The sequence below is a fragment of the Coregonus lavaretus genome, assembly GCF_964263955.1.
Source record: "Coregonus lavaretus genome assembly, chromosome: 20".
Lineage (NCBI taxonomy): Eukaryota > Metazoa > Chordata > Actinopteri > Salmoniformes > Salmonidae > Coregonus > Coregonus lavaretus.
Genome location: NC_140007.1, coordinates 34982353 through 35009884, shown reverse-complemented (window position 1 = coordinate 35009884; position 27532 = coordinate 34982353). Strand labels below are relative to the sequence as shown.

General features: G+C 45.8%; 1 protein-coding gene across 1 annotated transcript in view; it reads right to left on the bottom strand.

The window, feature by feature from the left end:
- LOC311147804 (arf-GAP with coiled-coil, ANK repeat and PH domain-containing protein 3-like) overlaps positions 1-27532 on the bottom strand; it is a 107445-nt gene that overhangs the window by 40573 nt on the left and 39340 nt on the right. Inside the window, exons 2-4 of the mRNA XM_084184595.1 lie at positions 11975-12032; positions 6603-6722; positions 5375-5428 (exon numbers count right to left, since the gene is read on the bottom strand). Coding sequence (XP_084040721.1) covers positions 5375-5428; positions 6603-6722; positions 11975-12032 — 232 coding nt within the window. The remainder of the gene's footprint in view (positions 1-5374; positions 5429-6602; positions 6723-11974; positions 12033-27532) is intronic.

Below are 27532 nucleotides of genomic sequence, written 5' to 3'. Positions count from 1 at the left end.
ACAGGGGTGGTGAATAGAGTTTTTATGGACTAGAATAACATGGAAATACCAAGACAGAAACAGGGGTGGTGAATAGAGTTTCTATGGACTAGAAGAACAGGGAAATGTAAAACACATATCCTGTATGTCCTGACAGTAGACGTCTAGAACCAGAGTATACAAAATGGGATCACAACAGTACTTACATAGGCATGTTGGGACAGGGGGATATTTGAACCAATCATAAAAGGTCAGATATCTCCTACCCACTCTGTCTGCACCAACGAATCCGACCCCTACTATACTTACCTAGCTTAATCTATTTTGCAGTGAAATGCTGTATAGGCTAACCATAGCACTAACTCTCTGCATGGAAAGGTTGCAGGAATGCTATTGGTGGAATACAGGTAGCTTAGTGGTTAAGAGCGTTGTGCCAGTAACCGAAAGGTCGCTGGTTCTAATCCCCAAGCCAACTAGGTGAAAAATCTGTCGATGTGCCCTTGAGCAAGGCACTTAACCCTAATTGCTCCTGTAAGTCGCTCTGGATAAGAGCGTCTGCTAAATGACTAAAATGTAGAATCCCACTCTGTCCTCTCTTCCATCAACAGTTACCATTGCCAAGAGACCAGAGGCCTTGTTTATAAACGTTGCGTACGCACAAAATATGCCCCAAAACATATTTTCAGAGATGGCTCACGCATACATTTAGTGTTACATTTATGCAACGGTTATCAATGAGGCCCCAGAACTTGTTATCCCACTTCGGAATTCTACTAACGTAGAGAATCCAACCTAAATGTAGCAGAATCCCACTCCCCTGGACCAGTATCCAGAGAATACCTACTGGCTGATCCTAACTGGGAACGTGATGGGGATGTGAATCCCCATGCTTTGTCTACAGCTTCTCCACCTCCCACAGTCTCTCCCCCAGTCTCTCTCCCCCAGTCTCTCACCCCCCAGTCTCTCTCCCTTCCAGTCCCCCCCCCCAGTCTCTCTCCCTCCCAGTCTCCCCCCCAGTCTCATTTTACATTACATTTTAGTCATTTAGCAGACGCTCTTATCCAGAGCGACTTACAGTTAGCACATACATTATTTTATCGAACCCACAACCCTGGCGTTGCAAACGCCATGCTCTACCAACTGAGCTACATCCCCTGCCGGCCATTCCCTCCCCTACCCTGGACGACGCTGGGCCAATTGTGCGCCGCCCCATGGGTCTCCCGGTCGCGGCCGGCTACGACAGAGCCTGGATTCGAACCAGGATCTCTAGTGGCACAGCTAGCACTGCGATGCAGTGCCTTAGACCACTGCGCCACTCGGGAGACTCCCCCCCAGTCTCCCCCCTCAGTCTCTCCCCCCAGTCGCCCCCCCCCCCCCCCCCCAGCGGAATTCTACTAACATAGAGAATCCAACCTAAATGTAGCAGAATCCCACTCCCCTGGACCAGTATCCAGAGAATACCTACTGGCTGATCCTAACTGGGAACGTGATGGGGATGTGAATCCCCATGCTTTGTCTACAGCTTCTAGCTCCACAGCTCTGGATGGTCACGTTGCTGTACCCCCTGCTGATAATCCAGGGATTGTGGGCAAATAAATACTGTTCAGTAACTGTTTTATTACATTAAGCCCCCACCTCCCACAGTCTCTCCCCCAGTCTCTCACCCCCCAGTCTCTCTCCCTCCCAGTCCCCCCCCCCCCAGTCTCTCTCCCCCCCAGTCGCCCCCCCCCCCCAGTCTTTCCCTTCCAGTCTCTCCCCCCCAGTCTCTCCCACAGGGAGCTATACTTGCCTTGGGTCTTACTTCCAAGCAAACACAGCCTGTTTGTTCTGTTGTGTTGGTTGATCTGGCCAGGCATAGTAACTGAATTAGCAGGAAGTGGAGAGAAGCAGATTCTAGGGCGTTCTCTTCGTGTCCCTGCTTCATGTGTATGTGTCTGTCTACCCACGTGTGTGTGACTGTGAATATGGGTTATGAGGGCACAAGGGGTTGGCTGTGACAGGGGCAGTTGGCACTCGAACGGCCCAATTTGTATGAGTCTTTTACTAGTCTGGACTGGATGGGTGCCCATGGAATCGAGTAGAAACGGTGGCAGCTGCCATGCCCCTAACAGCCGACAAAACCCTAAACGAACTCCAAAACTAACAGAAACCTCACAAAATGTCTTCATAATATATGCACGAACTGTTTCGGTTGGGAAGCAGGCGGACGCCTTCACACACACACGTACACACACATACTTCAACACTGCTCACAGGGGGCTGAGGGGCATGTTATAAGCTGCAGATGTAGCCCTCATCATTTCTTATATATGAATCTCTTGCAACACTGCTGAAGTCAAGAAATGAATGGATGCATGGAGACTCAAGGCTGCTTCAATATACTACGCTGCCCATTTGTTGTTAAGAAACTAAAGATGAGCTTTTAAAAGATTAACCTACAACAGTTGTACAATGATGCTTCAGATGATGAAACTGCAAAGCCCTTATCGTCAAATCAGATGGGGCAGAGGGCTACCCTGACTACCGTTTAGGGCTGTTGAAAGATCATTATGTTAAGCATATTTTTTCATTTTTCTGACTAAATAGGGATTCCATGATTCCTTTATCAATCCTGCCTGTGTCCTTCGTCTGCTCCTCCTCATTCCACACATCAAAGGAACACTAATGTAATGCTAATGTCCAGCGAGCCAGGCTGCTGGCTTTCATGTGGATTAGAGGGAGCAAGGAGGAGAGATAGAGAGGGGAGGGCGAGCAGGGATGAGGGGAGGGTGGGTCTCACCCTTCTCCCTCAGTCGCCCCTTCCTCACCCTTCTCCCTCAGTCGCCCCTTCCTCACCCTTCTCCCTCAGTCGCCCCTTCCTCCCCCTTCTCCCTCAGTCGCCCCTTCCTCACCCTTCTCCCTCAGGCTCCCCTCCCTCACCCTTCTCCCTCAGGCTCCCCTCCCTCACCCTTCTCCCTCTGTCTCCCTTCACTCACAGACAGACAGATAGACAGACATACAGACAGTAATGTCACTGACTGGAGCTGGCGCTGGTGAAAGAGCAGTTACACAGGGCCAAAAGCAAAGTTATGAAGGTGTACAGTAAACCAACAGCTATTGCCATGTCCATGTCTCCGCCCCTCAGCCCCAGTGATGATCTATAGCATAATATATGCCATTTAACAGATGCTTTTATCCAAAGTGACTTACAGTCAAGCGTGCATAACTTTCACATACAGTTGTTCCCGGGAATTGAACCCACTATCCTCGCATTTGCAAGCGCCATGCTCTACCAACTGACCTGCTGAGCTACAGAGGACCTGTATCAGTTTTACTCATCAGATCACTCACTGCTCCCCTGACCGATTTAGATCTTGCTGGCTTCTCTGAATCACATTGCCTGTGTGATGAAAGCAGGGTCAGACAGGGTCATCCCTGCCTCACTCTTCCACTCTTAATCCACCTCAGTGACCTCACCTATTAATCTCTCATTTGTAATGCTGCTCTCTCTCTCTTATACACTCTTAGAAAAAAAAGGGTTTCAACAGGGTTCTTCGGCTGTCCCCATAGGCGAACCCCTTTTGGTCCCAAGAAGAACTCTTTTGGGTTCCATGTAGAACCCTCTGTGGAAAGGGCTTTACATGGAACCTAAAAGGGTTCTACCTGGAACCAAAAGGGTTCTACCTGGAACCAAAAAAGGGTTCTTCAAAAGGTTATCTTATGGGGAAAGCTGAAGAACCATTTTAGGTTCTGGATAGCACCTTTTTTTTAAAGAGTGTAGATATATTCTCTCTCTCTCCTGATAGAAAAGACGCTGGTGATTTGCTACCCATTTCCTGGCCTCAAAAAGGAATGGGATGCTCAGGCTTCTTAACAGAAACATCAAACATGCAGCAGCGTTTAAGACTAATGGACTTCAAAGAAGCTACAGAGAGCAGAGTGTCTGAGTTTGGAGGAGAAGGGGAAACAACACAGCAATAAATTCCAGGGCTTCTGGTTCACGACAGGAGCTAAGTCTGTTCTAGGTCTGTGGAGATGCTCCCTTAGCCTCCAGTCAACGCTGTGGTTTTTCTCTTGTTACTGTATTCAAAGTTGTTATTGCAATTGGTGACTGCATTGATGCTTCTCATGTAGCCTACATGGAAAACAACTCTAAAGGTGTAAATTCTGCAAAACATCTCCAAGTAAAGGAAACTTATTTAAACTGTAAAACCTGTGTAACGGGTTCTTTAGCTAATGTCTCTTCTAACTGAAATTAACGGACTGTACACACTAGGGCTGCACAATTAATCGAAATTAGATCAAAATCGCAATATTGACGTGCAATATCCATATCGCAATATTTTGAAACGCCACTCAGCCGCGTGTAACGTCCGTGATTCTAGTTTACTCTGTTTGTCGTCTCTCTCCCTCTCTCCTGTTGCGGCTGCTTCCCACACACAAAAAGCCCCGCCCTCTGTCACTCAAACAGTGCAGTTCCTTCCCTCCGCTGTTAGATTCACTATAAGTTTGCATGCTGTTCTGTTAGGTGAACAGATTGTTCCAAACAAGAACGATGCTGCTTTCCATTTTGCTTCTTAATATAAATAATTATTTTTCAATGATTTCAACAGTTCAAGTGTTTTGATCTTTATCGTAAGTCAAATCGCAATATTTGGTTTAAAAAAACGCTATTAAATTTTTTGCCCATATCATGCAGCCCTAGTAAACACTATGAAGGCAACTCACAGTGTGTAAGACAGCTGCTATGCAGTATCCAACCCTCTCCTGCCCTATAAACTACTGTGGTCTCCTTTAAAGGGCAATTCCACCACTTTTCAACCTCATATTCATTATCTCCAGCACCATACCAGTCTCTACATTTCTATGATCTGTGGTTGAAAAGATAAGAAAAAATGGTTATTTAAAAATTCAAAACAGTGATTTTCAAAACCTGCAACGTGTTTTTAGTCAGAGGGAGGGTATTTTTTTGCTCCCCACGTTTAAACTGTTTTAACTTTTGATGATGTCATCGGGTATAGCTTTTTTACTTTATATTTTTTACATATGTAGATACTGGTATGGTGCTGGAGATAATGAATATGAGGTTGAAAAGTGGTGGAATTGCCCTTTAAGACAGTGTGCTGATTGGCAGATAGTCATAGCTACACGGCCACATATAGAGTCCGGACAGAGCCATCAAATAACTGAGAAAAAGAGACATTGAATGATTTGTGAATGAAATGTTGCTGCATGTTGAATCATTTAAAGACAGGTTAGACTGACCCCCCAGGCTTGTGTTAAAGGGAATAGGATACCCTCGCGAGGCCTAAATGCCTGTCCATGTTAGCATTTCAAGATGTGATGAAATCACTGTGCTCAGTGCTGCCTGGTCCCTATGGACGTTCAGTATCTGGAGGGAGGGAGGGAGACTTACCATGTGGTAGTTGACTATTTCCTGGAGGCTCTCCCCACACTTTTCCAGGCACTCCTGCAAGGAAAACAAGACACAATAGCTTCAGAATATTGTATTACAGCGTTTTAACAAGATTAGAGACAGAGAGAGGTCCTGTTCACTTTGCCAATGCTGCCACAACAAAAATACAAGAGTGCAAGTTTGGATTAATTTCATTTATGAAAGTAGCTAATTTACATACACAAATAGTCAAATTAAGTTTAAATTGGTTGATTTTACTGGTTGACACCAAAAAATTGAGTAAAATAGAGGATTGTTTCCCCCAGATTGTATAACACTAAGAGAACAACACTAAGGGAAACATCATCTTGAGGCCGATATGTAAGCTTAATAAAGAGCAATGATACTAGCAAGAGCAGTGATACTAGCAAGAGCAGTGATACTAGCAAGAGCAGAGATACTAGCAAGAGCAGAGATACTAGCAAGAGCAGTGATACTAGCAAGAGCAGAGATACTAGCAAGAGCAGAGATACTAGCAAGAGCAGAGATACTAGCAAGAGCAGAGATACTAGCAAGAGCAGAGATACTAGCAAGAGCAGTGATACTAGCAAGAGCAGTGATACTAGCAAGAGCAGAGATACTAGCAAGAGCAGTGATACTAGCAAGAGCAGTGTGCGGATTTCTTATTTTTTCTGGTCCCATTTTTACAATGAAAAATGACAAATAAGAGCAGCATTGAATAAGATCCTCAGAATTAGGCATAAGTGTAAACCCATTGGGGAGCCAAGCACTAGCAGTCCTTTAGTGCCACTTAATGTTGGTGGCAACAAGTCTACTCCCACTGGGAGAAAGTACTGGAGACGCTGGTCCTGAAAGCCTGGCCAAGACGTACTGTAATGAGTCCCCACTCCAGGCCTGATTCCTCCTCTGACACTGACTAATCCATTAGTAGAGTAATCAGGTTTACACACAGACTTACTCAGGCACATGGTCAGAGAGCAGGAAAGCACCAACCACTCCCAAGACTAAGCATTAAGTAGAGCTAAGCCCATGACATTCAACCACATGTTTTATAGTAGTATGTACATAGGGAGACATGTTATATGATGAGCCTTAAATATCCTGAAAACATAGATTGATATTCAGTCAGTGTGTACAATAACAAGGTTATGAGGCTGTAACCTAACCGATAGAGGAGTGGTGAATAGACTTGACATTAGACTTTATTCTGGATCCAACTGAACCTCACCGAGATCATCTCATCCTTCTTGCATTGTTGGGACAGGTCCCGGATCCCGTTCACAAAGAGTTTGTTGGCGCTGACATACGCCTTCCCTGCTTCGATCATCCCACTGCATAGCTTCACCAGCTAGGGGACGAGAGAAGAGAGAGAAAGAGACAGAGAATGAGTGAGTGTGTGGGTAGTCGATTCCATTCTTAAATACTGTGTACTGTAGAGGGACTTCCTCTGGCTTGTAAATGGACTGGTGAAATACAAACCTTGAATGGGCCATTATATCACTATAACTATAGCATACTATAGTTTTCCCTTTCCACAGCAAATACCTACATCATATTCCTACCTAACCCTTGTTATTTTTTTTCTTCCCAATTTCGTGGTATCCAATTGGTAGTTACAGTCTTGTCCCATCGCTGCAACTCCCGTACGGACTCGGGAGAGGCGAAGGTCGAGAGCGTGCGTCCTCCGAAACACGACCCGGCCGAGCCGCACTGCCTGCTTAACCCGGAAGCCAGCCGCACCAATGTGTCGGAGGAAACACCGTACACCTGGCGACCGTGTCAGGTGCACTGCGCCCGGCCCGCCACAGGAGTCACTAGTGCGCGATGGGACAAGAATACCCCTGCCGGCCAAACCCTCCCCTAACCTGGACGACGCTGGGCCAATTGTGTGCCGCCACATGGTTCTCCCGGTCATGGCCGGCTGCGACAGAGCCTAGACTCGAACCAGGGTCTCTAGTGGCGCAGCTAGCACTGTGATGCAGTGCCTTAGACCAATGCGCCACTCGGGAGGCCCACCTAACCCTTTTCTACATTTAAAAACATGCTTACCACACTCAATGATCATACTGTATCACCCATGGTAATGTGTGGTGTGGTGGAGCACATTCTGACATTCTGACATCAGAGTGCAACTAAACACGCATGTCACTACTGAGGGGGGAAATGCGGTCCAGGACTGGGGAATTAAAACCAGAGTGTAGGTTTAAATGTGAAGACCACAAAGATCCATCTATAAACAGATTTATCTACTCTATGGTTTAGCATAGGACAGGATCTACCTGTAACTGCCAAAAAAGCTCTTCCAATCCACACACTGACGAATACAAAGCAAGATGACAAGTCACATTACTACTCTGAACAAAAATAGAAACGCAACATGCAACAATTTCAAAGATTTTACTGAGTTACAGTTCATATAAGGAAATCAGTCAATTGAAATAAATTCATTATGCCCTAATCTATGGATTTCACATGACTGGGAATACAGATATGCATCTGTTGGTCACAGATACCTTAAAAAAAAGATAGGGGCATGGATCAGAAAACCAGTATCTGGTGTGGATCTCGTCATGGTATCTCCGTGCATTCAAATTGCCATCGATATAATGCAATTGTGTTCGTTGTCCGTAGCTTATGCCTGCCACCATGGGGCACTCTGTTCACAACATTGACATCAGCAAACCACTCGCCCACACGACGCCATACACGCTGTCTGCCATCTGCCCGGTACAGTTAAAACCGGGATTCATCCGTGAAGAGCACACTTCTCCAGCGTGCCAGTGGCCATCGAAGGTGAGCTTTTGCCCACTGAAGTCGGTTACGACGCCGAACTGCAGTCAGGTCAAGACCCTGGTAGGACGTCAAGCACGCAGATGAGCTTCCCCGAGATGGTTTCTGACAGTTTGTGCTGTAGTTATTGGGTTGTGCAAACCCACAGTTTCATCAGCTGTCCGGGAGGCTGGTCTCAGACGATCCCGCAGGTGAAGAAGCCGGATGTGGAGGTCCTGGGCTGGCGTGGTTACACATGGTTGTGAGCCCGGTTGGACATACTGCCAAATTCTCTAAAATGACGTTGGAGGCGTCTTATGGTAGAGAAATGAACATTCAATTATCTGGCAACAGCTCTGGTGGAGTCAGCATGCCACTTGCACGTTCCCTCAAAACTGGAGACATCTGTGGCATTGTGTTGTGTGACAAAACTGCACATTTTAGAGTGGCCTTTTATTGTCCCCATCACAAGGTGCACCTGTGTAATGATCATGCTGTTTAATCAGCTTCTTGATAAGCCACACCTGTCAGGTGGATGGATTATCTTGGCAAAGGAGAAATGCTCACTAACAGGGATGTACACAAATATGTGCACAACATTTTTGAGAAATAAGCTTTTTGTGCATATGGAACATTTCTGGGATATTTTATTTAAGCTTGTAATGAATACTCAGGGAGAAAAAGGTGTAGATTCACGCGCAGAATGCGGCAGGTGTTTATTTCGCCGTCGCAGAAGGCAGGAATCGTGGTCGCAGGCAGGCAATGGTCAAACACAGGTAGGCAAACAGGCAGGAGAATCAAAAACTAGGACTGAAGGCTATAACTGGTTCTCACAAATGAGCTAGGAAAAGGCTTAGTAGAGTCAGAGGTGACTCTGGGTCTTCCATTCCTGTGGCGGTCCTCATGAGAGCCAGTTTCATCATAGCGTTTTTGCGACTGCACTTGAAGAAACTTTCAAAGTTCTTGACATTTTCCGGATTGACTGACCTTCATGTCTTAAAGTAATTGGTCTTGGTCTTTTACCACATATGACTATCTTCTGTATACCTTGTCCCAACACAACTGATTGGCTCAAACGCATTATGGAAAGAAATTCGACATATTAACTTTTAAGAAGGCACACCTGTTAATTGAAATGCATTCCAGGTGACTACTTCATGAAGCTGGTTGAGAGAATGTCAATAATGTACAATGCTGTCATCAAGACAAAGGATGGCTATTTGAAGAATCTCAAATATAAAATATATTTTGATTTGTTTAACATTTTTTGGTTACTACATGATTCCATATGTGTTATTTCATAGTTCTGAAGTCTTCACTATTATTCTACATTGTAACAAATAAAGAAAAACCCTTGAATGAGTAGGTGTGTCCAAACTTTTGACTGGTAGTGTATATATTTCTGTTCAGTATAATTTCATAGGAGTCTACAGAGAGGTGGAAGGCTTGGACCTAATAAGTCACCAAAGGCCCATCACCATGTTTAACTTCTGACAGCTGAACATTTGATAAATAGCCTAATGTATGTTTCACTACAATGTTTGTTGTTTCTTTCGACATTCTCAAGACATTGAATCAAGGCCAGCCTCTCTCGCTCTCACCCTGCTCAAGACACTCTTCTCAAGCAAACTGCCATTTCCTAACAGCTGCTAGCCAGATTCAACTCAGGGCTGGCCAACCAACCCTATCCTCTCATGTTAATCACTCAAATCCCTGTAGAACTGGGAGTGAACTGGAAATGGTCTGCCAGTGTTTTCTGTTGAGAGGACAGTCTCACCTGTTTCCCTACTGGAGAGAAAAGAGAAGGAGGCAGAGACAGGACTAGTGGTTTGACAGTTGGGTTCATGTTGGTGTACAGTAATTCCCTTCTGTGTATTGTGACACGGATCCTGAGTGACGCAGCGGTGTAAGGCACTGCATCGCAGTGCTAGAGGCGTCACTACAGACCCGGGTTCGATCCCGGGCTGTATCACAACCGGCCGTGATCGGGAGTCCCATGGGGCGGCGCACAATTGGCCCAGCGTCGTCCGGGTTAGGGGAGGGCTCCCGATCATTAGGGGAGAATTTGTTCTTAACTGACTTGCCTAGTTAAATAAAGGTTAAATATTATAATTTTTTTAAACACTAGTGGTTTGGGCTTCTGGTGAGAGTTAACATTGGTGAGGCAAATTCAAACCCATATGAGTAACCTGGAAAACCCTTGGGCATAACACTTGGTATATGGTTCTCACATACATTTATTATTCAACAATTAATACCAGAAGATGTAAGCTACAGTATGTATGAACTGTATGCTAACCACCATATCATGACATCTGACGAGCCAAATAGCCTTATACCCTCACATAATGTCAAACTGAAACATTCTGCACTTTTCACGGTCATTGCTCATTTGAAGCCCACTGCAGGATACCAACAGTGATGTTAGTGAAGGAAGAGTGAAGCAGCAGACTAACCTCCACTGACACATAATTCACATAATTCAAGGTCAAACGGAACAGATGGACTAGTGACATCATGAGCATTACCACAAAGCATCAGGCTCCCTCGTTAGAGAATATTCCAAAGCATCAGGCCCTCTCGTTAGAGGGTAACCCAAAGCATCAGGCTCCCTCGTTACAGGGTAACCCAAAGCATCAGGCTCCCTCGTTAGAGGGTAACCCAAAGCATCAGGCTCCCTCGTTACAGGGTAACCCAAAGCATCAGGCTCCCTCGTTACAGGGTAACCCAAAGCATCAGGCTCCCTCGTTAGAGGGTAACCCAAAGCATCAGGCTCCCTCGTTAGAGGGTAACCCAAAGCATCAGGCTCCCTCGTTAGAGGGTAACCCAAAGCATCAGGCTCCCTCGTTAGAGGGTAACCCAAAGCATCAGGCTCCCTCGTTAGAGGGTAACCCAAAGCATCAGGCTCCCTCGTTACAGGGTAACCCAAAGCATCAGGCTCCCTCGTTAGAGGGTAACCCAAAGCATCAGGCTCCCTCGTTAGAGGGTAACCCAAAGCATCAGGCTCCCTCGTTAGAGGGTAACCCAAAGCATCAGGCTCCCTCGTTAGAGGGTAACCCAAAGCATCAGGCTCCCTCGTTAGAGGGTAACCCAAAGCATCAGGCTCCCTCGTTAGAGGGTAACCCAAAGCTTTGAAAGTCAGTCTAATGCTGTCAGTCCTCATCCTTTTCCCCTGCCACGTCACGTTTAGCCCACACAAACCTGAGCTGCTGAAACATTAAGCAAATAATCGGAGTTAGATTATGCTTTTCTTTTTAGTCGCACCGAGTACTCAGTGGTTTAACAAAGTCACACTATTTTACAACAAGCCTACAGTGTTATACTGATGGGTGAAAATGTACAATAGTAGGATTCTCCAACTAGCCTACTGGTCCTACTCAGGTTGTCTAGATAGGATGGCTGCATGCCACTTTGTTAATCAGTGTGTGTGTGTGTGTGTGTGTGTGTGTGTGTGTAAGTAAACTGGGCACTCTGGTAGGCAGTTGTGAACTGTAGCAGGTTAAGAGGTTTTAGCTGCTAGCTACTATCACAATCATCCTTTAATCCCACCATATACAGTACTGTATGTCTCTAATCTCATTCCATTATCAGTGCAGTAGGAGATGGGATGTACTGTAAACTAAAAATAACCTCCTAAATATGCTGCAATGGATGTATCACATGCTTTCTATCAAAATAAAACCTATGAGCACTTGAAGCCAACAGTTAGCAGGACAACAGTGGTTTAGTATGGCTTATACTACAGGGATAATAGGAGATTTAGGCTATCTGAAAATCCTTCCTTTGGATTGCTAAAAGATAAAGAGATATATTAAAACAAATATTTCTTACCTTATCTAGTTTAGCTTCAATCTCTACCACCTCCGTCTCCACTTCATCAATGTTTGCCCTGCAAGATAAAAACAGAGGACTTTGTTAGTACAGTAACATTGCATGCATCATCATTATTTTTTTCACTATATATACCACACATTTCCCACGTCCTTGGAAAGAGTGGGGATGTTACATAAATCTTAGACTGACAGTGAGGTTCTTGGATCCGAACACAGACATGTTCAAGCCGAGACATACAGGCTGGTTTGGGAGTACTCTGGGGAGTGTTAACTGGCTAAATGACAGAGAGACGCTGGCTGGGAAAAATTGAACTCAGACATAACGAAGAGTGACTGGATGTTCTGTAGAGCTGTGGTTCAGTCACACCCCAAAAAACCCTAATCTAGTCACCGCCACCACCACACCCCAGAGCATATGGGACCTCTACCTCTGCCCTGCCGTGAGGGAGTGCCCCATCCTGACCTATCCTAGCCACAGCCCACTCCTAGCCCACACCACTGTTTATACAAGCTTCAGCTGTGGGTGTGCACTGGGGCGGCTTCCTCAGATGGGTTGGAGTCCATATCACAGGTTGAGATTACTTCAAGACCATATGAAAGGGTGATGTGATATAGGGAGGGATCAGGGAGGAGGGATGTAACCTAATCATAACAACTCAGTGAAACAGATACAGATCTACAGTATATCTGCTGCTTTCTCACTGTGTGACTGGGAAGGTTTTACTTGACTGGAGTCAGTCAGTGTAAATCAGAAAACACATCATAGCTTCTTCTTGCCTCTTAGCGCTCTGTGTATGTATCTCCATATTAGCAGCGAGCATCATTGAGTACCTCATACGTTTTCCATTAGAATGAGAGGAGATAGAGGAGCTAGTGCTGCAGAGCAGCTCTCTCTCTCTCTGCCTTTTTCTTTCCCTCTCCTCTCTCCCTCCCTCCCTCCCTCTCCTCTCTCCCTCCTTCTCCCACTCTCCCTCTCCCTCTAGATTAGGCCGGTTGGCTGACTCAGGCTGCAGCATGCAAGTCTGAAGGCTCAGGGGGCGATATGACGCCACGTGCTCTTGTCTTCCACTGTCTTCTTCTCTGCCCCCACAGCCACAGCCTTTACTATCACTACTGTATTCCCATTCAACTGGACAATGCATGAATCCTCCAAACAGGGAATAAAGAAAGAAGTTCATGGATTCTAACCATTTTGCCTAATCAATACCAAACGGTACTTCCTAATCAATACCATATGGCTCTATGTTTTTATAACCTACAGTAAACTGTGTTTCCCAACTCCGGTCCTCGAGTACTCCCAACAGCACACATTTCTGTTGCAGCCCCGGACAAAAATATGTACTGTTGGGGGTCCTGGAGGACCGGAGATGGGAAACACTGGGTCCTAAACTGATTCCTCTGTTTATGACCTAAACTGATTTCCCTTCGAAACGTTTAGGCCTACTGACCGCACCCACCAGTAATCCTACTGCGAGTAACTCATAATGTTTTCATAGCTGATGTCAGTTTTACACAGCCCTGTTAATACATGATAACACCTGGGTCCCAGGCAGCCTCAGCTCGGCTTTTGTGGAGCTATATTTTGCTCATGCCTCTGAGAGCATGACAGTTAGTGTCCTTGTAATGTCCTGTTTCTTTTACTCTTCCATGTGTCTGCAATGCCTGACGCTTAAATGGTGACCCATTTAAAAAAGCATCCGCAGTATATTCTCTTACTCTTTCTGAAGTTTCTTTAAAAAATAGTTGTTCTTCTTGTGACTGTGAGCACATAAGAATGGTAAACACTCTTCCTAGTTCCTACAGTAGGCCTTTCTAATCAATAATGTTGTTATTAAGTAACCATTGTTATTGGCAATAAAGGACAACAGTGAAGCATAGACAAGCTAGGTTGGACAGGGCTTTAGTTTAAAAGAACTCCTGTATCGCAGGCGCAGCACATCTTTCCTCCTGTCCATAGTAGAGTACTAGAGTGGACCCCTTGCAGGCAACACGTCTCTACTCTACAGTAGCCTAGCAGAGCTAACATGGAGTGGACCCCCTGCAGCTGTTAGCCTTCCAGATGTGTCTCTTTTGTGGTCGGGGCTGGCTTGGGGGACAGCTGCTCCCCCTGGCCCCCAGGCCCTTCACCCCCATCGCCCCGTCTCACTGCACATTACTTCCATAATGGATGCGCACAGCGTCGCTAGGCTCGTCACCATGGTAACCATCCCCGAAGTGGGCCGCGGCGGCTCCCATTGTGGGAGTCGGTCATTCGACCCCTACTCTACTCACAGTCACAACACAGGGAGTGTGAAGGTTATATGACACAACATGGTGTTCCAGCCTCGACCACTTCCTGTGCTGAGTAGCCCTTAATCAATGGACCACTGCTGTTAGTAACTCATCAATAGACCTTTACTGCCACTCAATAACAATAAACATGTCTATAGTTCCCTCACTCACACCACAAGGAAGTGCTATGTCTGCCTCATTGACGTATATGACTGGTGTGTCCTGATGTCCGATGAAATATGAATGAAGTAGGGCTGTCCCCGACAAAATAAAATCTTGGTCAACCGAGAGTCATCTGTTCTTTCAACCAATCGATTGGTCAACATTTAATGTGTATTTTTCCATATGTAGACACACCCTATGTTTGAATAAAATCAACTATATGTAGGCTACTGAGCTTGTCTGATGCTTTAAGCACTGCGATTAAAAATGAAGACACACAAATTATTAAAGAGGGAGCCAGAGATCAATATAGCCTAACCAGAAGAAGAAAAAAAACTGTTCCCGACCCTCTACCTCCCGCTGCTGCTGGTCTTCGCAGATTCTGCCGCTACGCTCCTGAAGTTGTCGGTAATACGCTACACCAACGGTCGGCAACCTTTTCCATTTGGAGTGCCAAGTTATCCAACCATTTCTACTGATCAGCATTCCAGTTATGATTTTCAGTTTAATTTCATTCATAATAAAGTCTTCATATCTCAAAATCAATATCATGAGGTTAATCAAAATTCTAAATGAAAATGATCAAAATCTAAAAGTAACTTCTATTGCCATTGCCAATATGTAAAAATAGCCTACATAAAGCCAACAAATAAAAACATTGCAGCCTGCAGGTAGAAAATATCCTGATAAAAATAAATATCCTATAAAACACATTGGCTATGCATGGCCTGTCTGCAAGGAACTTGAAACATTGTATCAACTATTGTATTAACTCGTGCTAGCAAACTTGCAACATTGTATAAAATATTCTGGGTCCTCAGAGCTTCCCATGCCAGTGAGCTCCTGACAGACAGACACAGCTGTAGGCTATTTTGCTCAAGGGATAAGAGCTAATCAGGTAGGCCTATTTTATGACGTTTCCACCGGATCAGAGCATGACATTTTTCCACTTTTCATGCTGAGTTGTTATCGAAAAGGAGAGAGCTGGAAAGATTTTTGAAATAGGCTACGTTGAGGAACTATTGTCATTCTCAATGGATGTAAAAACAGACTTTGTTTACTTGCTTTTTGAAGCGAAGAAAAAATTACTTTGAGAAGCTCCACAGTGATGGTGAGTTAAGACAATCAGAAATAGTATCAGATCCCCAAATGGGCACACTTATAGGCAGGCCTACATTTGCGCACAGGCCAGGTAGACTAGTCCTACTTCTATATGTGCAATCAGGTGTGTGTCCTTACTCAAGATTGACAGGAGAGCTCCAAACAAAAGACAATGAATAAATTGATAATTGACCAAAACCTTTTTCTCATAAGTGTAGCCTTCTTTCTCACAATGTGTCCACTCCTTCAATGACAACGGTAAGACTGTAATAATAATATATTTAATGCATTAACAGAAATGACCGTAACCAAACAAAAATTATAGATGATAAATGATGGTAATTTAGGGTAAATGTAGTACTGGTGATACTGGATTAGTCCACTCAGACAGGAATGAATCAGACAGGTGTCTCGTGTGCCATACATTTTTTACAATATATTTGCTACTGCTCAACTAAAATAATCTTGGTCGACCAACAGCCTATCGACCAAACAATCGACCAGTCGACTAAATGGTGTCAGCCCTAGAATTAAGTCAAACGAGACATGAGTGCAGCGGCAGCTAGTCACTAACAAGTTTCGGCAGATGGATTGCTGTGCTGGAGGTACTAGCTTGGCCTAGCAGGACGAATGTGGGAGTGTTTTTTCTTACATGGAACATTCTAGATCTGGAGCAGTGTGTGTGTGTGGTGTGTGTGTGTGCGTGTGTGCGTGTAAAAAGAAAAAGAAAAACATTGATAATAAACATGAAGATTGTGCTGAGTAAGAGCTGCTGTTGGCCTGTTGACATGCTGACTGAGGGAAAGGAAGGGAAGGGCTGAGGTGATGTTTACTATGCCAAACTAACCTCTGTTTTTCCTTACTTCTTTCATGGGCCACTTCTCATCCTAACTGGATTCAAATGGCAGCTGCCCTGGAGAGAGTTGAGGTTCTTGGCAGGAGTTGTATTATGGTGCTATGCATTTACATTTAGCCTATATGCATAAGCACACACCCATGCACAGCCAAACTTCAAAATGTAGCCTTCAGCTCCATCATTGTCATCAGTAAGCAGGCAGGGCCAGACTGATATGGACTTGATGGAGGAGAGGAGAGGACTGACAGCTGAGCCAGAGGCCCCTGAGAGTTGAGGGTTGGGAGGGCCGGGGCCAGCTTTGCCTGGTACAGAGCTGCCTGGTGGCCTGGTGCCTGGTGGCCTGGTGGCCTGGTACCTGGTGGCCTGACCTGCCCTATGTGAGTAATGAGCTGGTGGGCTGTAGAGGAGAGGAGAGGAGAGGAGAGGAGAGGAGAGGAGAGGAGAGGAGAGGAGAGGAGAGGAGAGGAGAGGAGAGGAGAGGAGAGGAGACCAGGAACTGAGCTACTGACCCCTGAACACTGATTGAACCAGAGACACTACCAAACCAAACGCCAGCTGAGATGCACCAACCTACTGGTAGCCAAACCCCCAGTGGGGGACCAAATCAACCAGTGAACGATATCAAACACCCTCAGACAGCCCAGCATACAAATGAGAGAGAACAGCTGCGAAACTGAACAGAGCATTAGCTTCAAGTGATCCTTTGTAATCACTGGACTGTTTGATATCAACCGTGAGTGAGAACACTTTTATGCTGCTCACTGCCCAGTTTCTTTAATCTCAACTTCAATTAATGATTTATACAGGGGGCCCAGTAAGCCATCATCAATTATGTTTTTCCTTCGATATCTCTTAAAATGATCATTTAGAAGGGGTAATATTAGGGTGACATTATCTGACAGGGTAACACAATCTGATATGACAAGGGGTAGAGGTTTGTTTACCATCAGTCTGAGAGGGCCCTATTGTGATCAAGGTACTTCCTGTCTGGGGGATGACAGCATTTAGTTGGTATATTGATTGCTTCAGTTCTCTAATTGAGGTCCTTGTGTATGGCTGAATGGGTGATTGGTGGGGAGATGGGTCTCTGTCCCTGAGAAGATTGCCAGTACTCCCTGGACTCCATTCGGCTCTGCTGAGCAGCTAGCTAGCACTCTAAGTTGCATCCAGGGTTATTCTTGGGTCATACTTTATTTGGTTAGGGTTAAGTTTAGAATAAGGGTAAGGGTTAGGGCTATGGTAAGGGTTAAATTTAGGATTATAATAAGGGTTAAGGGTTAGGGTTAGTAGATAGTTAGTTGAAATGTTACTGATAGTCTGTAGATAGTCTGTAGAGCATCTACAGATGGACTATCCAAATAAAGTGTTACTGTTGCTTGTCTCCTAATACCCCATGCCCTGCCCAGACCTCCTCTGCTTAGCCACTGTGTGATGCAGGGTCAGACAGGTGCCCCCAACTATGTCAACTATGCCCTTCTAAAACAAATAAATCCCTACCTATTTTCAGAGCAGACAATAGTTGCCTCCAAAATATTTTACTTCCCCCAACATGTGCAATAGCTATCTTCAGTGTTGTTTAAATCTTACAAACCCTGAAGTTGCTGAGCTCTCATTTCACTCAAGCTCTTTCCTCTTGAAGCCTTTATATTACTACCTCTTAAAGTCTGCACTGTTTTCTTTTCTGAGAGTGCTGTACTAAAATCCCACTGTAAAACATTGCTCACTTCAGTGTACTGCTGCTGCTGCTCCTGCTGCATTACCCTCAGACGTTCCTCAACACACATCTGCACTAATGGCCTCATAGACCTGACACATCTGCACAGAAATAATTAGTCATTTATGCTTCGATTACACCACACTGGGAGACAGAGCATGCTACTGTCATCTGATGCATTGATTCCATTACATGTAACATGTAGCCCAAGCCTTAACTGCAATTTTTTAATCACATGACTAAGATGGCTTATGGTGTCTAAGGTGTTCGTCTCAACCACACACGCACACACACACACACACACATACACCTTACTCCAACCCCTAGCCCACCAACTCATTGAGCAGTTTGAATGGAGAGAACTCCATGGTCTCCATTACGCTAGTTCCTTCCTGGGGATTAGCTGTCAGATTATACTGGCTTTCTAGTGGTTTTCAGGTTGGAAGCTAGACACACTGCTGGGATGGACATCAAGTTGGTCCATTGCTTAGCAAAACATAGTCTGGCCAATGGGGGACAGGTGATCAGAAAATTACTGCTAGAAATCGAATATCTAAATCAAGAAGAAAAAGACTGCAACAAAATGGAGGTATAATTCTCATACCCTTGGCTGAGAAAAGAGCAATAGGCCTCCAACAAAGTGTGACATGAAAATGTAAACAGGATCAAGATAACAAAAGGATCTAGGCTATTCCTTTACTTCCTGCCAAGCTCTCTGTGTTCCACCCAGGCTGCATGACAAGCCTCCCCAAGGGCTCTCAGAGAGAGAAGCTCTGACTACAGTGACAATGACAGCCTTTTCTGCTACCTAACCCTGCTCATCCACACACACACACACACACACACACACACACACACACACACACACACACACACACACACACACACACACACACACACACACACACACACACAGAGAGGCCTGGGGATTGGGGGGATTGAGCCTTGAATGTAGGCCAGGCATATGGCCTCCCTCCTCTATCAGGACAAGGAGAGGGTGGAGGCTCACTGACAAGAGAGGAGAGTTATGAGGACGCCTGCCTGGGAATCCGTAACGGTTCTCCACATTCTGCAACACTCCAGAACACACGCCCCATTCACCCCTCTACCCTCAGCTATGAGACACAGATTTTTGAAACACTACAAGAGTATCAACTATCTGTTTAAAAACACAATACACCACTGCAATAACACATTTGGATCTCTTGGTCAGACTGCATCATATGAGAGCAGATTGCATAAGAGTGAGAAATGATGCTCAATTTGAGTCCACACAAACAATATACTCCGTCCCACATTCTAAAATTGGCACTGAGTCGGTGGATTAATCTAATGGCCGGGAGACAAGTAGCACAGCCATCCTCTACCAACCACGTCTGGTCTGCCTGTCTTCCACTGCAGAGGGAAGGGAGGACACTAGGCCAGGCATGCCACCAAAGTTGCCATGCCCAGCCGGCAATCTTTGGCCAATGTGCCTAGCTATAACAGATGCCTGTGCAGGATTTGGCAGTTGGCACACCTATCGAGACTGACAGATTGGAGCCAGCAAGCAGACAGTCTACCAAACCTGAGTGTTGAGTGTGAAGACAACACAGCATGTGCAGTATTTTCCCCCACACAGATTCCCCATAGACACGCACTGGGATGTGTGGCTTATTTGCATGAAGAGACCAGCTGAGCTCACTTTGGCCTGACAGAGAAGCTCTAAACAGTGATATCTCATCTCTTCTCTGGAATTAGAAGTGGTCTGGTGGGCTAAGGACGAGTCCTTTCCTCAACCTTGCTAATCCAGAATGTTGTCTGGATTGAGATGGACGGCTGGAGGAAAGAGGATGAGGAGTGTAGAGACAGGGGTTCGTTTTTTTGGCTCCTGGTATGTTTTCCTCGCCTGACTGCACACTGACCTCTCCTAAATCAACAGGGTTTTACTGGAGATATCATAGCCACCACTCCAGTGGGCTGAACGCCTGACTGAGACGACCAACCAACCCTCCTTCCTGGTGAGGATGAACTTCTGACCGTCTTCTTTCTACGCCTCCTCCTCTCAGCCCAGCATTACCTCTCCCATACCCATGTAACCTGGCTTCAGCCCAGCATTACCTCTCCCATACCCATGTAACCTGGCTTCAGGCCAGCATTACCTCTCCCATACCCATGTAACCTGGCTTCAGGCCAGCATTACCTCTCCCATACCCATGTAACCTGGCTTCAGGCCAGCATTACCTCTCCCATACCCATGTATCCTGGTATCAGCCAAGCATTACCTCTCCCATACCCATGTATCCTGGCATCAGCCCAGCATTACCTCTCCCATACCCATGTATCCTGGCATCAGCCAAGCATTACCTCTCCCATACCCATGTAACCTGGCTTCAGGCCAGCATTACCTCTCCCATACCCATGTAACCTGGCTTCAGCCCAGCATTACCTCTCCCATACCCATGTAACCTGGCTTCAGCCAAGCATTACCTCTCCCATACCCATGTATCCTGGCATCAGCCCAGCATTACCTCTCCCATACCCATGTATCCTGGCATCAGCCAAGCATTACTTCTCCCATACCCATGTAACCTGGCTTCAGCCCAGCATTACCTCTCCCATACCCATGTATCCTGGCATCAGCCCAGCATTACCTCTCCCATACCCATGTAACCTGGCTTCAGCCCAGCATTACCTCTCCCATACCCATGTATCCTGGCATCAGCCAAGCATTACTTCTCCCATACCCATGTATCCTGGCATCAGCCAAGCATTACCTCTCCCATACCCATGTATCCTGGCATCAGCCCAGCATTACCACTCCCATACCCATGTATCCTGGCATCAGCTCAGCATTACCTCTCCCATACCCATGTATCCTGGCATCAGCCCAGCGATACCTCTCCCATACCCAAGTATCCTGACATCAGCCCAGCATTACCTCTCCCATACCCATGTATCCTGGCATCAGCCCAGAATTACCTCTCCCATACCCATGTATACTGGCATCAGCCCAGAATTACCTCTCCCATACCCATGTATCCTGGCATCAGCCCAGAATTACCTCTCCCATACCCATGTATCCTGGCATCAGCCCAGCATTACCTCTCCCATACCAATGTATCCTGGCATCAGCCCAGAATTACCTCTCCCATACCCATGTATCCTGGCATCAGCCCAGCGATACCTCTCCCATACCCATGTATCCTGGCATCAACCCAGCATTAGGCTACCTCCCATCATATCTATCATATAATCTTATAATCTATTCCATTAAAGCCCCAAAACTCAAACCATGGCAATGAGTCAAACATTTAAAGCATTACAAAATGCTCCATCTCAGGGCTAGGCCTGGCTGACATTCAGAAAATACACTGCATTTGCCACGAAATAATGAGCTAGTGTTCACACTGGCAAAAGCAATAGTCTAAGAAAGTCTGATATTGTTGAGTGAAATGTAATGGGTGACAGAGAGGACACAGGGTATAGGCTAGCACTGTCCTATAAGGATTTAGCACTGTGCTATTGGATAAGAAGCTGTGAATCTGTTGAAACCACCTCCTGTTTCCCTCCTTTTTTAAACCATAACAAGGTACTCCGGATGCCGTTAGCCAGAAGACTGTTACATAGTAACACATGGAACTCTGCAGTACCACATGGAACCCTAAGTATCTTGCTGAGCCTTCAACAGCACGTGGCGTGCACATACTTTCTGTTCCTCCCTGGGAGAAAGAGAGACGTTAACTCTGGCAGCGTTCAACAACAACCAACCTTTCACAGGCAGCCCAAGTCCCAGAGATGGAGCTGAGGAGATATTTTTCATTTAATCTGACCACATGCATCCCATCTTCTCAATATGCCCATAGAGAGAACAGAGAACAGAGACACATTCTTCAGCTGAGACATTCAAACCAAATAAGCCCCCTCTGGCCCATGAGAACGATGTTCTGTTCCTAACCTTCCTGCCATACTGCTGCCACAGCTGCCTGGTCATTGTTCAAACTCTTCAAAACAGTCCAAGAAATTCAGAAAACAACACTCTATTCCAGTCCAGCAGTTAATTTGAACATGACTTGTACGTTGAAAGTGAGCATTTGTCAGTTCTTTACAAACTCTGTCTGTAGAAGTCTATGGTCTCTGGACCGAGGTAAATATGAAAATCTAAGAACAGTGACATTTAGCCTTTAGCCAAACCTTAAATAAAAAACGAACTACAAGTGTTGAGTTCAGCTTTGAACTAGTGTGTAGCAGGGCTATGCTGTTTGCATCAACAGTAAATTCTTCATGACCTCAATGCAGAGAGGTCTCTAAATCAATAATCTCAGCACCCAGAGCCAACGCGAGACTACTATATCACCCAGTGTCTTCTGCTTGGCATGGGGATGTACTTCAAAAAGACACACTGACAGGTAACGCCTCATTAACTCTCCAGGCTCCTCATTGCCCTTTCCATGCAGTCCATTATCCTGTGAAGCATCTGCGTCAGAGGTCTTTACATGGCTATCACTGGAGGAATGTTCCACCTCCCATCTCTGCTATAAAGCAACACTTTCACACTTCAGGGTAAAAGCTGCTATCGAATCACCTCAGCTAAAATGTTTCACTCAGTCTGAAAGCCATGGTGACAGATTGCATTTCTGTGTCAAATGTTGCACACCTAAAATGGCAACTTCCTTTCAGCCGGGAAATCTAAGCAACACTAAATTATTATCAATGCACGAAGCAAGTTATCAATTAGCATGAATCGATTATGATAACTATCAATCATACACCAATCAATGACCTCCTGCATTAATCTGGAGAAACTACAGCTAATAAATCCCTGGCACTTAATAGTGTAATTAGTCACAGTGTCACTGTTGCTCTGACCCGGGTGTGACCCTGAGAGGGTGTCCTGACCCCAGGGGAGAGCAGCTGCCCCTGGCCTGTCTGATCACACGGAGGGCTCAGATGACACGAACCTTCATGAGATGGATTGGCTGGATGACTGGGGCTGCCAAAGACCACAGAGCCATCCTGTCAGTCTCCGCACACCCACACGTCTGAGAGACAGAGCACTATTGTTATGAGCGGCAACAGTGCAGGGAGGCTAAAGTTCCCGCTCTTCCTGGTCCAGCACATTACCATTAAGACTGCAGAGACAAGCCTTTATGAATATTTACTGTAGTACAACAAATGAAAGCACTAAATTGTCAATAATATCATAAAACTACATCTTAGTATGTCAAAGAAATAGGAAGAGAGGGCTGAGCCTTTTCACCGACATCAAAAGATCGAGCTTGAACTTTATACAGAGGCTACTTCTTTGCTTTTTCTGACATTGTCAAGTCATTCAAATCAAATCTAATCAACTTCTATTGGCCACATGCGCCGAATACAACAGGTGTAGACATTACAGTGAAATGCTTACTTACAGCCCTTAACCAACAATGCATTTATTTGTTTATAAAAAAGTAAAATAAAACAACAACACTAAAAAAGTGTTGAGAAAAAAGAGCACAAGTAAAATAAAATAACAGTAGGGAGGCTATATATACAGGGGGGTATCGGTGCAGAGTCAATGTGCGGGGCACCGGCTAGTTGAGGTAGTTGAGGTAATATGTACAGTGGGGAAAATAAGTATTTAGTCAGCCACCAATTGTGCAAGTTCTCCCACTTAAAAAGATGAGAGAGGCCTGTAATTTTCATCATAGGTACACGTCAACTATGACAGACAAATTGAGATTTTTTTTCTCCAGAAAATCACATTGTAGGATTTTTTATGAATTTATTTGCAAATTATGGTGGAAAATAAGTATTTGGTCACCTACAAACAAGCAAGATTTCTGGCTCTCACAGACCTGTAACTTCTTCTGTAAGAGGCTCCTCTGTCCTCCCTTCGTTACCTGTATTAATGGCACCTGTTTGAACTTGTTATCAGTATAAAAGACACCTGTCCACAACCTCAAACAGTCACACTCCAAACTCCACTATGGCCAAGACCAAAGAGCTGTCAAAGGACACCAGAAACAAAATTGTAGACCTGCACCAGGCTGGGAAGACTGAATCTGCAATAGGTAAGCAGCTTGGTTTGAAGAAATCAACTGTGGGAGCAATTATTAGGAAATGGAAGACATACAAGACCACTGATAATCTCCCTCGATCTGGGGCTCCACGCAAGATCTCACCCCGTGGGGTCAAAATGATCACAAGAACAGTGAGCAAAAATCCCAGAACCACACGGGGGGACCTAGTGAATGACCTGCAGAGAGCTGGGACCAAAGTACCAAAGCCTACCATCAGTAACACACTACGCCGCCAGGGACTCAAATCCTGCAGTGCCAGACGTGTCCCCCTGCTTAAGCCAGTACATGTCCAGGCCCGTCTGAAGTTTGCTAGAGTGCATTTGGATGATCCAGAAGAGGATTTGGAGAATGTCATATGGTCAGATGAAACCAAAATATAACTTTTTGGTAAAAACTCAACTCGTCGTGTTTGGAGGACAAAGAATGCTGAGTTGCATCCAAAGAACACCATACCTACTGTGAAGCATGGGGGTGGAAACATCATGCTTTGGGGCTGTTTTTCTGCAAAGGGACCAGGACGACTGATCCGTGTAAAGGAAAGAATGAATGGGGCCATGTATCGTGAGATTTTGAGTGAAAACCTCCTTCCATCAGCAAGGGCATTGAAGATTAAACATGGCTGGGTCTTTCAGCATGACAATGATCCCAAACACACCGCCCGGGCAACGAAGGAGTGGCTTCGTAAGAAGCATTTCAAGGTCCTGGAGTGGCCTAGCCAGTCTCCAGATCTCAACCCCATAGAAAATCTTTGGAGGGAGTTGAAAGTCCGTGTTGCCCAGCGACAGCCCCAAAACATCACTGCTCTAGAGGAGATCTGCATGGAGGAATGGGCCAAAATACCAGCAACAGTGTGTGAAAACCTTGTGAAGACTTACAGAAAACGTTTGACCTGTGTCATTGCCAACAAAGCATATATAACAAAGTATTGAGAAACTTTTGTTATTGACCAAATACTTATTTTCCACCATAATTTGCAAATAAATTCATAAAAAATCCTACAATGTGATTTTCTGGAGAAAAAAAATCTCATTTTGTCTGTCATAGTTGACGTGTACCTATGATGAAAATTACAGGCCTCTCTCATCTTTTTAAGTGGGAGAACTTGCACAATTGGTGGCTGACTAAATACTTTTTTCCCCCACTGTACATGTGGGTAGAGTTAAAGTGACTATGCATAAATAATTAACAGAGTAGCAGTGGCGTAAAAAGATGGGGTGGGGGTGGGGGGGCAGTGCAAATAGTCTGGGTAGCCATGATTAGCTGTTCAGGAGTCTTATGGCTTGGGGGTAGAAGCTGTTGAGAAGTCTTTTGGACCTAGACTTGGCACTCCGGTACCGCTTGCCGTGCGGTAGCAGAGAGAACAGTCTATGACTAGGGTGGCTGGAGTCTTTGACAATTCTGAGGGCCTTCCTCTGACACCGCCTGGTATAGAGGTCCTGGATGGCAGGAAGCTTGGCCCCAGTGATGTACTGGGCCGTACGCACTACCCTCTGTAGTGCCTTGCGGTCGGAGGCCGAGCAGTTGCCATACCAGGCAGTGATGCAACCAGTCAGGATGCACTCGATGGTGCAGCTGTAGAATTTATTGAGGATCTGAGGACCCATGCCAAATCTTTTCAGTCTCCTGAGGGGGAATAGGCTTTGTCATTACCTCTTCACGACTGTCTTGGTGTGTTTGGACCATGATAGTTTGTTGGTGATGTGGACACCAAGGAACTTGAAGCTCTCAACCTGTTCCACTACAGCCCTGTCGATGAGAATGGGGGCGTGCTCAGTCCTCTTTTTTTCCCCCTGTAGTCCACAATCATCTCCTTTGTCTTGGTCACGTTGAGGGAGAGGTTGTTATCCTGGCACCACACGGCCAGGTCTCTGACCTCCTCCCTATAGGCTGTCTCATCGTTGTCGGTGATCAGGCCTACCACTGTTGTGTCGTCGGCAAACTTAATGATGGTGTTGGAGTCGTGCCTGGCCATGCAGTCATGGGTGAACAGGGAGTACAGGAGGGGACTGAGCACGCACGCCTGAGGGGCCCCCATGTTGAGGATCAGTGTGGCAGATGTGTTGTTACCTACCCTTACCACCTGGGGGCGGCCCATCAGGAAGTCCAGGATCCAGTTGCAGAGGGAGGTGTTTAGTCCCAGGATCCTTAGCTTCTCCAGGATCCAGTTGCAGAGGGAGGTGTTTAGTCCCAGGATCCTTAGCTTAGTGATGAGCTTTGAGGGCACTATGGTGTTAAATGCTGAGCTGTAGTCAATGAATAGCATTCTCACGTAGGTGTTCCTCTTGTCCAGGTGGGAAAGGGCAGTGTGGAGTGCAATAGAGATTGCATCATCTGTGGATCTGTTGGGGCGGTATGCAAATTGGAGTGGGTCTAGGGTTTCTGGGATAATGGTGTTGATGTGAGCCATGACCAGCCTTTCAAAGCACTTCATGGCTACAGACGTCAGTGCTACGGGTTGGTAGTCATCTAGGCAGGTTATCTTAGTGTCCTTGGGCACGGGGACTATGGTGGTCTGCTTGAAACATGTTGGTATTACAGACTCAGTCAGGGACATGTTGAAAATGTCAGTGAAGACACTTGCCAGTTGGTCAGCGCATGCTCGGAGTACACGTCCTGGTAATCCATCTGGCCCTGCGGCCTTGTGAATGTTGACTTGCTTAAAAGTCTTACTCACATTGGCTACGGAGAGCGTGATCACATAGTCATCCGGAACAGCTGGTGCTCTCATGCATGCTTCAGTGTTGCTTGCCTCGAAGCAAGCATAGAAGTGGTTTAGCTCGTCTGGAAGGCTTGTGTCACTGGGCAGCTCGCGGCTGTGCTTCCCTTTGTAGTCTGTAATAGTTTTCAAGCCCTGCCACATCCGACGAGCATCAGAGCCGGTGTAGTACGATTCAATCTTAGTCCTGTATTGACTCTTTGCCTGTTTGATGGTTCGTCGGAGGGCATAGCGGGATTTCTTATAAGCATCCGGGTTAGAGTCCCGCTCCTTGAAAGCGGCAGCTCTAACCTTTAGCTCAGTGCGGATGTTGCCTGTAATCCATGGCTTCTGGTTGGGGTATGTACGTACGGTTACTGTGGGGACAACGTCATCGATGCACTTATTGATGAAGCCAGTGACTGATGTGGTGTACTCCTCAATGCTTTCTGAAGAATCCCGGAACATGTTCCAGTCTGTGCTAGCAAAACAGTCCTGTAGCTTAGCATCTGCGTCATCTGACCACTTTTTTATTAACCGAGTCACTGGTGCTTCCTGCTTTAGTTTTTCCTTATAAGCAGGAATCAGGAGGATAGAGTTATGGTCAGATTTGCCAAATGGAGGGTGAGGGAGAGATTTGTATGCGTCTCTGTGTGTGGAGTAAAGGTGGTCTAGAGTTTTTTTCCCTCTGGTTGCACATTTAACATGCTGGT